We start from the raw sequence: 15,352 nt of genomic DNA on the forward strand, positions 1-15,352 counted from the left end.
ATTGTCAAAAGTCTAAAGTTTATCGTCATACAAAATCCCCTATTGTCAAAATTCAAATTCCCAAGAATAGATTTGAACACATTCATTTAGATATAGTTGGACCATTACCTATTTCAAAAGGACATCGCTATATTTTAACGATTATTGAAAGATTTACCCGTTGGCCTGAGGCATATGCATTAAAAGATATTTCAGCATCTACAATTGCAAATAAGTTTTTTAGAGAATATATTTCTCGGTTTGGAGTTCCGTTAAAGATAACAACTGATCAAGGTAGCCAATTTACATCGAAATTGTTTTCAGAGTTAACTAAATTACTTGGTAGTCACCAAATTACAACATCCGCATATCACCCTCAAGGAAATGGTATGGTTGAAAGGTTTCACAGACAATTAAAGACTACTATAATATCTAGAGAGGACACAAATAATTGGTATGACGAGTTACCTGTCATATTACTTGGTTTGCGATCTATATACAAAGAAGATATTTCGGCTACACCAGCGGAAATGGTTTTCGGTCTCGGTCAGAATTTACGTTTGCCAGGGGAACTTGTTGTGCTATCAGCTAAAAATTTCTCATCAACTGAAGTTTTAAGTAATTTACGTGAACATTTTCCAATTTTAGATCAAATTTAAGTCATCATAAAGATGCTGATACTGGAATTTATGTTCCAAAAGATCTTCAAGCTTGTAAATTTGCATTCGTTCGAGTCATTAATAAACATTCATTACAACAACCATATGAAGAACCTTACAAAATTGTGGAAAAAGACCAAAAATGTTTTAAACTTGAAATAGATAATAATATTAAAACTATTCCTATTGATAGATTAAAACCGGCAATAATTGAGACAACAGACACAAACAACACCAAGAATTTACATAAAAAGAGAGTTACATTCAATTTGTTTAATGATAAATTTTCTTGAAGGGGGAGTAATGTAGGGTTCTTATTATTTTTATTTAACTTTGTATTTTAGTTACTTTGAACCTTGTAATTTTTAAATGTGTTATCAATATTTTAAGTTTCAATATTGATTTTCAATTTTCAAAAATTTTCATTGTTGTGAAAAATAAAAGATATTGACGCATATTTTTAGGCGTTTTAAAAAATATAATTTAAAGTTTTACTATAAATCAATTACCATAGTAGGCTTACAATGTAATAAATTTTGATAAGTTGTGTACATATTAGCATATCATAAGTATCTCATCCCTTTATCCTACTTACTATAATTTTAATTACAAGTTAAGTATACATTTTTGCAAGTTATTTTGATTGATGTATTTTTTTTTCCTTTCTTTTTTTTTGAAATGTTCATTACTACTGTTTAACATTTCTTACTTAAAATTAAGATTTGTACATATCTATATGTATATATACATATATCTATACTCCTTTTTGTATTTTTAATACAACAGTTTTTATTTGTATTAGGGAAAATATTCTAATACCTAGCAATCTTACATCTAAAGTTTATTATTATTGTTTTTTTTTTTTAATCTTTAAAGTGAATAAGCAAGACCAGCATTATGCAGAAAATTAATTAATTCTTCATAGTACGAAAAATTTTTTGTCATAAAGAGATCTTTTAAATTATTGAATTTTTTAAAAATGTTACTGGTTCTGAAGGCACTGTATTTGTTACATTCAAATATCATGTGCTGTGTCGTTTCCGCCACATGGCATACTTGGCAGTGGTTAGAGATGTTTGCTTTAAATTTTTTTAAGTATATCTTTCCATACGTATATCCTAAAATCAGTCTATTCAATAACTTCGTGTCATATGCATTAAATGTGTTTTTTTTTTTTTGTTTTTGAACCAAGGTTTCTTTTCCTTTAATGCTATTAGTTCTATAATATCTGCATCCAGTTTTGGACACTTGTCTTTTATTTCTCCTAACGTTCTGTCCCATAGTTCCCTTCAGTTGCTTTTTTTGCGGCTTCATCAGCTTTTTCATTGAATGTTATACCCATATGACTGGGTACCCAAATTATTTGGATTGTCTCAATTTTTGATGCCTGCAATTGATTATGAATTTCCGCTACTAAAAAATTTGTTGTGCTGTCACAATCAATATTACTTATTGCTCCTAGGCTTTCCGTAAAAATAGCTAATTTATTGCGTTTATACCTTATTGCTAGCTTCACCGCTTCCTATATTGCCACCAATTCTCCAAAAGTTGAAGTGAAAACCTGGTCTATTTTGAAAAGATAGGATACCTTACTTTCAATGTCATATACAGCACATCCCGTACTATCACCTTCAACTGAGGCATCTGTGGCCAGTGTATAGAATTCCTCACTTACAAGCCCGTCCAATTTCAATTTTCAATTTTCTCTTGAATATTCCCTATTGGATTTACTTAATTTCGAATATGTAAATTTTATATTATTATATTTTTGAAACCTTGTCTTTGTATTTATCTTATCCAAAACATGTCTAAACTGATTATATGCATAGCTGTAACTCGATCTAGCTGTGCTATTTTTTTGTATACTGTTCTTCATTTCCGGGTTCAATAGCCATTGTTTCGTCAATTCTTTGGTAGTTAACCAAAGCGCTCTGGAGAGTGGAGGAAGTTCACAGGCCAGAGCATATCTTGCATACGTTGGTGTGTTTGGTGGGACACCCAGGCATCTTCTCAGAGTTTCATTTACAGACGTAATTAACTGCTTACCCGCTCCTTTTGGCGCGTCTGAAAACGTCGTGTTTGCATATTCCGCTTTCGATCTAACATAGGTTTTGAACAAATTTACAGCATTTTTGGGAGCCAGACCTGCCCTAATGGTTGTCAGTTTACTTATGAGGTTTTTTGCATTTATGATGGAGTTTTTAATTCCCTGGACATGTTCTTTGGAAGTCAAATTGGCACTGACTACTCTGCCTAGCCATTTTACCTTTTCTACTTGTTGTATGCTATCTCCATTTAGTTGTAAATTAAACCTTCTTTTTGTACTGCTCATGTACATGAAACACGTTTTTCCTGTATTGAATTCTAAGTTAATTTCATCACAAAGCCGTTTAAAATTTGTTATGTTAGTTTTTAATCTCAGCAGTGCTTCCTCGTCTGTTTTGCCTTGGCAAATTATTGCCACATCATCTGCATATTGAATTATTTGTGTATTTTCGTCATTAACCTCATGCAATCTTGCAGTATAAACATTGAACAGTATAGGCGAAAGACAGCTACCCTGCGGTAGACCATTTTTAATTTGTATTGTGTGGTTCCCTAAACTCAACTTTCTATATGAAAATAAGTTAAATATCCACTTAGCAATGTTTGGATAAACTTCTTTCTGCATTAGAATATTGTAGAGAATTTTTAAATCAACACAGTTGTATACATTTGAAATATCTAGGATGCATATGAACACCTTGTTTTTTTTGCTTTTTCCCTCTGCGATGTAGTGCAAGGCCTCATTTAGACACATCGTGGCAGATCGATTTTTCCTATATGCAAAACTTCTGTTAGGAATTACTTTATTATTTTCTATAAATTCCGTTAATTTATCTTTTATCATCATATTGAGACTTTTTACGACCACAGATAACAGTGATATGGGTCTATAGTTTCTGAAATCATCCAAGTCTTTCCCAGCCTTAGGGATAGGGATAATTTGTATTTCCCTCCATTCTGCCTTTACTGTATTGTTCTTAAAGTGTTCTACTAGCGCATAAAACAGTCCCTCTTTTGTCTTAATTGAAAGCTCTTTTAGCATATCAAACGTGATCCTATCCAAACCCCCCGCAGTAGATTTTTTCTTGTTTAATAACTCAAAGAACTTTTCAAAACTAAAACATATTTCCTCCCTTAATCGTTGTCCACTTACCATATCCTGCTCAGATATGTTGCTGCTACTTTGTTTTACTTGCTGCTCAAGTTCTTTAAGATAGTTCGCATTATATTCCTCTGCCCATAAATTTCTTTCGCCATGATTCATGTTGTGAACATTGTTCACAAACCGCCACGCCTCCTTAGCATTTGGATTCATGTTTATTTCTTCAATTTTTTCCAGATAATTTTTCCTTTTCGCTTCCTTCACTGCTTTCTTCCATCTTTCCGATTCAATTACTGTAGCTTCAAGGTCCACTACATTGCCTGTTTGCCGAGCTTTTTTCCTTTTGGCTGTCAGGACTCTATAATGTTTTTGCAGTTCCTTATCCCACCACGCTTTTGGTGTGTATCCCGTATTGTTCAAATCAATAGTTGCTTTTTTTCTCGCATGTCTTATTTTTCTTTCAAAGTCTTCCAAATCTATGAAATCTACCGAATTTAAATTATCTTGGAGCTTTATCTGGTTGTTTGCTATTCATCATTTCTATGACTATCGGCTTGTGATGGCTGCCACCGAGGTACCCATCATAACATTTGCCTTCCCATGTTGGTAAAGGCTAAATCTAAAACCGAGTTCGTATTATAATTAGCACGACCCATCATTCAGACATATAAAATTAATATTGCTTACAGCACTATGTAAAAACTTACCTTTTGCAGTATCCACTACACCCCCCCAGGTGCACATCCGTGCATTAAAGTCCCCAAGGAAGAGATCGTTTTCAAATTTGTCCAGGTGAGCTAAAATTCTACTTACTTCCAATTCAAACACTTGTGTACCTAGGTTTGGCGGAAAGTATGCCGTGGAAATAGTTAAATTTGTTTTTAAATTTGTTGTTTTTGCTATTCAAATATCCTGATCAGTATGAAATTTGATTTTTGTAAATTTTATTTGTTTTCTAAAACCAATGGCTACTCCTACATATCCATCGGTCCTTGTTTTTTTTTTAATAAATTAAATCCAAATAATTTGTGATTACATTTTTTTATGTCATGAGAAAATATCTCCTGAAGGCACACTATATCAATTTTATTTTTTTGATTAAAAAAGGTTTGCACATTATATTGTAGTATTTTTATTGTGTCCATATTCATTATTTCGACTTTGTTTAACTGTTAGCCTCTCACTAACATGATTCTGACATAAGTTTTCTATAAGCTGCACTATTGCGTCATTGGTGTCTATATTAAATTTTTTCACTAGTAGAGTTAGCAATCTTTCTATTTCTCCTTCTTTCGTCCAGTTCTGCTCTTGATAGCAGGGTTCTTCCAACTTGTTTTCTTTCCTAGTATAACTTTTCTCTGGTTTGGCTCTTCGCTCGTTCCATGCTACATCACTATATGTATTTCTTATAAGACGTTTGTTTATCACTTTGTCATTGTTAATGCATTCCACATTTGTTTTATTCAACATCGGAAAACTTTCATCCATTTCTTCTAAAAGACTAAATCTTTTGTTGTAATTAATGGCGCTATGATACGTTTCAAACGCCTCAACTTTTGAAATTTTCTTAACCGTCATTATTTCTATTACTTGTTTTTCCTTTTCCCATTTAGGGCAGTTGTTTCTATTCAGAGCACGATGCTCACCACTACCACAAAGAACACAACGATTTGGTTCTTTACAATTTTTTTTTTCGCAGCCTTCATCTTTTCCACACATAATACATCTGGGCTTAGCTCTACACCCCATTCGCGTGTGTCCTAGCCGACCACAATTATAGCATTGCCTAATTCTTGGAATGTAATGTGTCACTTTGAATTTGACACAGTAAATATCTATATCAGGTAGCTCACGCCCTTCAAAACCTATCTTTACCGTGTAGGTCGGAACGAATTTTTCTTTTTCTTCCGGATCCCTTTTGGTTATCCTAGTGACAGATGTTACTTTTATATCCGTGTTTATATTACTCCATATTTCATCATCAGTGAATTCTAAAGGAATATTCCTTACCACTCCTACAGTTTCCACAAATTTTTTGGGTATGAAGGGTCTGTGTTCTAGTTCCTTCACCTTTTCGTTGTTTACACATTCATTTGCATACTTATGACTTAAAAAATTTATTTTGAATAATGTTCTTCCAATTAATTTTATGTTTTTAATGCCTGTTACATTTAACTTTCTGATTTTTTCCCATAAAAAAAACCCATTACTAATTTTTACATTTTTAAATAACTCACTTTTGGAGGAGTCCACCAACACACTGAATTCACCACGGTGTCTTTCCGTGTATTCCTCACTTTTTCTTTCCTCACTCATATCTTTATTTTCCTCTGTCTCCATATTATTTTGTGCCTCTTGTTGTTTATTATCATGCACATTCTCTACCACTGCTTTACTTCCACTTGCCTGTACTTCACTACGTTTAATATTGTCTTGTTCTTTCTTACCAACATCTTTGTTTTCTTCTTCTCTACCTTTACTTTGAACACTCGTGTTATTTGCCTCCTTTCTTTCTGTCCTTATGTCCATACCCTCTTTTTGTAAAATTTTGTGTTTTTCTTGTTTCTCCTGTCACCATTTTTTCAGTCATTTTGTTTTCATTTTCTTTGCGTTCTGCTACCAATTTGGTCCACGCGCTTCTTGGAATCAGCATTCCTTGTAACGGAATCTGAATGCCGTTATCTTTTTCCGTTTTTAGTTTTTTAGCTTTTAACTCTCGACCTAAATCGAACTTTCTTTTTTCTTCGATTTCTAACTGCTTTCGTTCTTTTTTTGTGTTTCGCCTATAGCTAGTCTGCCGATTTCGATTCCTATATTCCAGAAAACCCGTGTTCAAGTCATCGTCCACGTCCGTCTCCATGTCATCCGCACAAGCGTTATCCCTGACCACTGCCTCCGACGCCTCGGCGTCTGCCATTTTGTATTTTTTCCCCAGTAATACAGCGTATTCCGAACCACTTACCAGATTTTATGTTTCTAAATAAATGCTGAAAATGTTTTTGAATTTCACTTTTTACTATTCTCGAAATACTTTTAATAACAATTTGTATAGAGCACTCTTTTTCCACTGCTATTTAAACAACTTTTACAATATAAATCAAATTCTTCTTTATATCAAAAAGCCTACCACCTTCACAGTTTGAGAGTACAACCATTGTAAATTTTACCAAGTAGCGCAACTAACAGCTGATCGGTGAAAATTCGCACATTCACACGCACAGTTCTCGACTCAGTTTCAAAAACAAAGTTTAGATTATTTAACTCAAATTTTAAAATGAGACAATCATTACGAATTTATGTATATAGAAAATATAAGGCGTTTTTGTTGTCTCGCTCACCTGATGCAAATCTCAGGTCTAGAGTTGCATTTTTGGTACCTAAGAGTACTTCAAGCTGAGTTGCATTTAATAGTTAAATAAAACTTTGTAGTATTTACAGATGTAATAGTTGCATATATTTCCGCGGAAATAAGAATACTAGATTTGTAGCCTGCAACAATGCGGAAACATACGGAAAACAAAATTTATTTAAATTAGAGTCAAAATATAAAGCGCCACACGTGTAACATGGAAAAATTTCACTTCTAAGGCTGTTTACACAAATGCATAAGGGCAAAATTATATAAAACGCTTTGGTCACTTCAAAATCATATATGACACTACTTTATTTTTGCTTGGATTTCAAGCTAAAAAAACTAACGAAACTTTATCGGAACTTCAAAACACAAAAAAAATTTCTATCATGAAAAAGCGAGACCACTATTCCCCCATAATTAGCGAGTTTGTTATGTTTTTGTTTATGTTTTACATTTCATTTTTACATTAACATTTTTAACAATAAAAAAATGCATATAACACGCGCAAATTATTTCTTTCTCTAATGGTTCACTTTTTTCACAAGAAACTTGATTCTAATTGTGTTTTTATGCACCAAATTTTCTAACTAAAAAAAAAACTTTCATTTGTCTGAAAAAAATAAAGAAAAAACGGCCGAATGTCAAAAAAACCTATCGAAAAACAAACTGGCTCGTTTGTTTTTAATGAAAGGTTGTATTTTTCTTGTATTTCGTTAGTTTTTTGAAATATAGTTTAGCGTAGGCACGCAACCAAAGCATTTATGTAAATTTTTCGATACTTCGCCCGACAGATGAATTAATGAATGCAACACAACCAAAGCGTCTGTTTAAATCCGCCTTAATTTTTGTAGCTGTGAAAGCCTCCTGCAAATATAATGGTGCTGTAATTGCAAACAAATCAAACTCCTATATGACGCTACTTTATTTTCTATGTATTTTTCTTGTATTTTCTCTTATATTTTTTGTCGAGGGAGCCAATAAGGTTTCAATACTGGTGAAAGTATGTGAACTATATTTGAAAAAACTAACGAAATACAAGAAAAATTCAACGTAGTTCATTAAAAACAAACAAGCCAGTTTGTATTTCGATAGGGTTTTTTGACACTAGGCAGTTTTTTCTTTATTTTTTCTGACAAATGAAAATTTTGTTTTTAGTTTCAAAATTTTGTGCATAAAAACTTTATGGTTATAAGTCACCATTAATTCACCCTTAACTGTGATAAACTGAAAAATTTACACTCATTGAAAACTTATTGGCACACACAATTTACACTTTCAATTTTCATGCGATTCTGTAAATTATTGTGCACAATGTTTTGCTGAATGAGCGCCGATTGTACAAGTCTTATGTCAGTGGGAAAATATTTATCAAACGCCATGAAAACAAAAAACTCATTCTGAAACAGTGCGTATGACAACCCTTCAAAAAACGCGAGTACTCCATAAATAATGTAAGGAATACTCCTTTGGGAGTATAGGAGTATTCCAAAACTAATCTATATGCATACAAAAAATGTGCTCCAATTAACATTGCGATGTCCTAGGAGAGGAGTAGGTGATCCCACTCTCGCTTTGTTTGTGAGTATTCCATAGAGTACATACGTGAGAGTACTTTACAAAGTACTTTCACTGTAGTACTCCATGGAGCACCCACAGAGGATCATATGCCAAAGTACTAAAGAGGAATTGTGTCGGAAAGAATTATCGGAGTGAATTTAATTTAAAATGAAAGTAAATATAGAGGGGCAATACAACTTTTATATTTTTTACTACGAATATTCTTATGTTATTTAGCATTTGCGTGAATAAAGAAACTAATAGGGGGACTCATGTAACCGTATAAATGCCTTATAAACTGTGTATACGTATAAATTTATCTAGTGCGTAAACGAACTGCCAAATTTTGTATGAAAAATCATTTGCGCAATTTGTATAAATTTACGCGCACATTTCATTGTGTAAACGCGGTAAACTCAAAGGAATGCAACCTTGCAGACATTGCAGCAGGCATTTTTATCAGAAATCTCCAACATCAGCAAGTCGTTTACAAGAATATCTTAGTAAAGACGTTTTAGTTTTGATTTTTCACTTAATCTTGACATTTTTTAATTTGTATAACAATCAAAAAATTTTTGTTTGGCAATAATACAGCTGATAAACAATCAAGTTTATCAAGAGTATTTCTGGGTGCGTTCATATAACAGCGTGTGTAAATGGATATAATTTTACACCTTATAAGTTTATATGCTTTGATGAGTCCCCCTAATATTTCTCTATACTATAGTACCCTGCAAAAATTGTTGAATTACGTGTTCCATTTTCTTCATGTTGGAGTACTCTAACAACTCATTTGCAATGCGTTTGCGTACCACCATCAGCCGATCATTGCTCGTTTTTTAACGACCGTGATCACGAAACGATGACGATCGAACAGAGTTGCCAAAAGTAAAATATTGCATACAAATAACTGATAATAAAATTTTACTATGGCTACTCTGATAAAATGCAACCGCGCATTGGTTTTATGTATACATACTATAGTATAGAGAAATATTAGTTTCTTTATTCACGCAAATACTAAAAACATAAGAATATTCGTAGTAAAAAATATAAAAGTTGTATTGCCTCTCTTCATTTACTTTCATTTTAAATTAAATTCACTCCGATAATTCTTTCCGATACAATTCCTCTTTAGTACTTTGGCATATGATCCTCTGTGGGTGCTCCATGGAGTACTACAGTGAAAGTACTTTGGTAAGTACTCTCACGTATGTCTCTATGGAATACTCACAAACAAAGCGAGAGTGGGATCACCTACTCCTCTCCTAGGACATCGCAATATTAATTGAAGCACATTTTTTGTATGAATACAGATTAGTTTTGGAACACTCCTATACTCACAAAGGAGTATTCCTTACATTATTTATGGAGTACTCGCGTTTGTTGAAGGGAATGTAATACAAGCAAAGTAGCAAAAAATTCGATACACACTTTTTAAATATCATTGGAAGTCATCGGAATTTAAGTTTGCGGGGCTATCGATGTTTTAGATACATCGATGCATCTTTTGCATTCCTACTTTGGAAAAACAATACTCTTGTTCACTGCAGTGGTAAGATAATATGATCAAATAAACTGATAATAAGTGGAGATAAAAGACAATTAAAGAGTGTTTAAAGTGTATGTACCATGCACAGGTACCAACAAAGCATATCATAGATAATTATATAAATTTATTATAACGAAAAAGTTTCAGTATTCATAAGCACATCCCCCCAAAAACTTGCACGCATCGCTACAAATTTTCCTCGACGTGTCGAACTTATTTTTGAATTTTTAGCACATTCCATAGTGGCCAAAAAACTTCTCTTTCACCAATGGCCACAATAGATGGAAGACCGGCGCAATATGGAATTTCTCTTAAGCAACTACGTGAGCTCATGGAGCACCGCGGCAGAGAAGGTGTGGGTAAGCTAAGCGAATTTGGTGGGGTGTCTGTATTGTGCGACAAATTGTATACATCTGTAAATGATGGCTTACGAGGTTCGAGTGCTGATATTGAACATAGACGAGAAACATTTGGTTCAAACATTATACCACCCAAGCCACCAAAAACTTTTTTCACTTTGGTTTGGGAAGCGCTTCAAGATGTCACTCTTATTATATTGGAAGTTGCTGCACTAGTTTCACTCGGTTTATCATTTTACAAACCAGAGGATGAAGATGCTGATGTGCTACAAGAAGAAGGGGATCACCATGGCTGGATAGAAGGATTAGCTATACTTATCTCGGTTATTGTTGTAGTCTTTGTAACAGCATTCAATGATTATTCAAAAGAACGACAATTTCGAGGCTTGCAAAATCGCATAGAAGGAGAGCACAAATTTTCAGTTATACGTGGTGGAGAAGTGCGTCAAATATCTGTCGGTGAAATAGTAGTTGGCGATATTGCACAAGTAAAATATGGTGATCTATTGCCCGCTGACGGCATACTTATACAAAGCAATGACTTAAAGGTTGATGAGTCATCATTAACTGGTGAGTCAGATCATGTTAAGAAGGGTATTGATGTGGATCCCATGGTACTTTCGGGTACGCATGTTATGGAGGGCAGTGGAAAAATGGTAGTCACGGCTGTTGGTGTAAATTCGCAAGCAGGTATAATATTCACATTGCTGGGCGCTGCCGATGTTGAACAGGAGGCGGAGAAGAAAAAACGGAAAAAAGGTACAGAAGGCAATGTTACAGTAAATAATATGCGTATGTCACCCCCAACAGATAGCATCAAGGTAGAATCAGATGGTAATCACGTCCAACAAACTACATCAGCAGAGGAACCTAGCCATAAAAAAGAAAAGTCTGTGCTTCAAGCCAAATTGACTAAATTAGCTATACAAATTGGTTATGCTGGATCTACAATTGCTCTATTAACTGTCATTATATTGGTAATACAGTTTTGCGTGAAAACTTTTGTTATCGAGGAGAAACCATGGAAGAATATTTATGCTAATAATTTAGTAAAACACCTAATTATTGGTGTGACTGTTTTGGTAGTAGCCGTGCCCGAAGGTTTACCATTAGCAGTAACACTGTCTTTAGCATATTCGGTCAAGAAAATGATGAAGGATAATAATTTAGTGAGACATTTAGATGCTTGTGAAACGATGGGGAATGCCACTTCCATCTGTTCAGATAAGACTGGAACGCTTACAACAAATCGTATGACAGTCGTACAATCTTACATCTGCGAAAAATTATGCAAAGTACTGCCAACATTAAATGATATACCACAGCATGTAGGTGATATGATAACTTTGGGTATTTCAGTAAATTCAGCTTACACCTCTAACATAATGCCTGGTCATAACCCTGGTGATTTGCCTATACAAGTTGGTAACAAAACAGAATGTGCTTTACTTGGTTTTGTAGAAGCATTAGGAGTTAAATATCAATCTATACGTGACCAGATTACTGAGGATAAATTTACACGCGTATATACATTCAACTCAGTGCGCAAAAGTATGGGAACAGTTATACCAAGACCAAATGGTGGGTACCGTCTGTTCGCCAAAGGCGCATCAGAAATTATGCTTAAAAAGTGCTCCTTTATTTATGGTCACGATGGTTCATTAGAGAAATTCACGGCGGATATGCAAGAACGTCTCATTAGGGAAGTTATAGAGCCAATGGCTTGCGATGGTTTGCGTACTATATCTGTTGCTTATCGTGATTTTGTACCCGGCAAAGCGGCAATCAGTGAAGTCCCAATTGATGGCGAACCAAACTGGGATGATGAAGAAAGTATTATGTCAAATTTAACCTGTCTGTGTGTAGTAGGTATTGAAGATCCTGTTCGTCCCGAAGTTCCTGATGCAATACGTAAATGTCAACGTGCTGGCATTACTGTACGTATGGTAACTGGCGATAATATTAATACTGCGCGTTCAATAGCAACCAAATGCGGAATACTCAGGCCAAATGAAGATTTCCTTATACTAGAGGGGAAAGAGTTCAACCGGCGTATCAGGGACAGTAACGGAGATGTACAGCAACACTTGCTTGACAAAGTGTGGCCAAAGCTACGGGTTTTAGCCAGATCATCACCTACCGATAAATATACCCTTGTGAAAGGTATTATTGATAGTAAAGTAAGCGAAAACCGCGAAGTAGTTGCTGTAACTGGTGACGGTACAAACGATGGACCCGCTTTAAAGAAAGCGGACGTTGGCTTTGCTATGGGTATCGCAGGCACGGACGTAGCTAAAGAAGCATCCGATATTATATTAACAGATGATAATTTCAGTAGCATTGTAAAGGCAGTCATGTGGGGACGTAACGTCTATGATTCAATTGCCAAATTTTTGCAGTTTCAGCTGACTGTTAATGTAGTTGCTGTAATTGTAGCATTTATTGGCGCCTGCGCTGTACAAGATTCCCCACTCAAGGCTGTGCAAATGTTGTGGGTGAATCTTATTATGGATACACTCGCATCGTTAGCTTTAGCTACTGAGATGCCCACACCTGACTTGTTATTGCGAAAGCCATATGGCCGCACCAAACCGTTAATATCTCGTACAATGATGAAAAATATTTTGGGTCAAGGTATATATCAACTATTTATAATCTTCGGTCTGTTATTTGTTGGTGATGCGTTACTTGATATTGAGTCAGGTCGTGGGCAAGATCTTGGTGCAGGCCCAACACAACACTTTACTATAATTTTTAATACATTCGTTATGATGACGATGTTTAACGAGATTAATGCCAGAAAAATACATGGTCAAAGAAACGTATTAGAAGGTTTGTTTACAAATCCCATATTTTACACCATATGGATTTTTACAATGATTTCCCAGGTGTTGATCATTCAGTATGGAAAAGCGGCATTTTTTACTAAAGCATTATCTCTTGACCAATGGTTGTGGTGCATTTTCTTCGGTATTGGTACGTTAGTATGGGGACAAATAATTACTTCGGTGCCTACTAGAAAACTACCCAAAATTTTATCATGGGGCCGTGGACAACCTGAAGAATATACTGATGCTATGCAATTGGGAGAAGAACTCAGTTCAATGGATTCCAATAAAAAGCCACGCGCTGCTCAAATTCTCTGGATAAGAGGATTAACTAGACTGCAAACTCAATTACGAGTTGTACGTGCATTCCGCTCAACATTGGAAGATATGAATGAACGCCGTTCGGTGCATAGCTTGCGTAGTCAAAACAGCCCGTATCCCAGCAATCCGCTCTACAATGCTAACCTGCTTAGTCCACAGCAATCACAATATTTAAATAAAAAATAGAGTATGATAGCGACAACGCGCAAGAAGAGATATCAATAAAACGAACAATATTTTTTATATCATCTATTTAACTTTATTGAGTTTTCTATATGGAAATCGTGCTCGATGGCCTTCGAATTTATCTGTTAATAATATTAATTTGTGATTAAATACTTAAATAAAAATGTATCAAACACTATCGCCTAGAGCTGGATTTGATTCGATTTGATCGATCCTTTTATAATAAACAAAGAATTGTGTTTTATTCGAATAATTCGTTAGGACTTCTACGCCTATGACGTAGATAAATACCTTGTGTCCACGCTGCAGAACATTCATTATCAGATGGAAATATGCGTAGTCCCTGTAAATTCTTTGTATTTGAATCATGAGTTTCGATGCTGCAGGAGCAGCAGCGTGTCTTCCACCCATGTCACGTGTCAACAACCCATTATGGATATCTGTGACCCTTGATGTCATAGGGATGGGCGCTCTATCCACAACGTCGCCGCTTGTTGGTAAGTTGATGTTGGAGGCTTGCCAAGATAGCGAAATTTTTGAACGCTATCCACGGTTTCACTGCCGAAGGTTTCTTGTGGCCAAGTTTCTACTAGGAAACTGCCTATGACTAGCTTCTACGGACCTGCGGGCCCATGGCAAGCAGTTGTGTCGACCACGGCTCCTAAGCGCTAGACAATTATTAATACTACCTTTTACTGTGAGGAGACTTTCGCACCCTAATACACTCGTCTTCTCTGTTCGGTCTCACTTGCCGAGCTCATTGCTTTTCCGCTACCTTCGCTTTCAAATTCTTACTCATCGCTCGGGGCAGTTGGAAGTTCTTTATCCTGTCGAGCTCTTATGAGACCCAACGGCGTATACATATATGGGTCATTAAACCGCTGAGCTACGGGGTTCAATTCAGCTCATAACAAAATAAATTTCTACCCAATCAGGCATATTCGTTTAAGTTTTAGAAGGAGTATGGCATGGTATGTTGGTCTTATTGTTGTATTAACGATAAGAAACTCCCCGAAGGAGTGTTATCGATGTTGATGGTCCTTTGCCGAATATATAACCGGTACGTTCCGGTAACAAAGCACAATAAAGGTACTAGCCCGACCATCTCGGGAATAATTTATATGACCACATTAAACCTTCTGGCCATAATGCCCCCTCCCCAACCCTCATGCGGCAGTTATTATGCGGCAGTTACTCACGAACGTACGTACCTAAAACGTGTCAGCTGACACGACCTATCTTATGAGTGTGCAATGTAAACGAAAACTCACCAACGTGCAACGCCCGTACGTACGTAGCCCGGAACGTAGAAATCAAAACAATTTTGATTTTTTCCGTAAGAACGTGTCAGCTGATCGCTCTCTCACTAGACAGAGTTGCCTAGTAAACTTTTTTGCGCTAATTTTTG

At 35.3% G+C, this 15,352-nt stretch overlaps 1 protein-coding gene across 1 annotated transcript; it reads left to right on the forward strand.

Moving 5' to 3' along the window:
- Positions 1–10,211: 10,211 nt before the first annotated feature.
- Positions 10,212–14,178, forward strand: LOC137241299 (plasma membrane calcium-transporting ATPase 3-like). Its single transcript, XM_067768764.1, has one exon. The coding sequence runs from the start codon at positions 10,519–10,521 to the stop codon at positions 13,942–13,944; it is 3,426 nt and encodes a 1,141-aa protein (XP_067624865.1). The 5' UTR covers positions 10,212–10,518; the 3' UTR covers positions 13,945–14,178.
- Positions 14,179–15,352: the final 1,174 nt, after the last annotated feature.

This window comes from Eurosta solidaginis, chromosome 2 (assembly GCF_040869045.1).
Source record: "Eurosta solidaginis isolate ZX-2024a chromosome 2, ASM4086904v1, whole genome shotgun sequence".
NCBI lineage: Eukaryota > Metazoa > Arthropoda > Insecta > Diptera > Tephritidae > Eurosta > Eurosta solidaginis.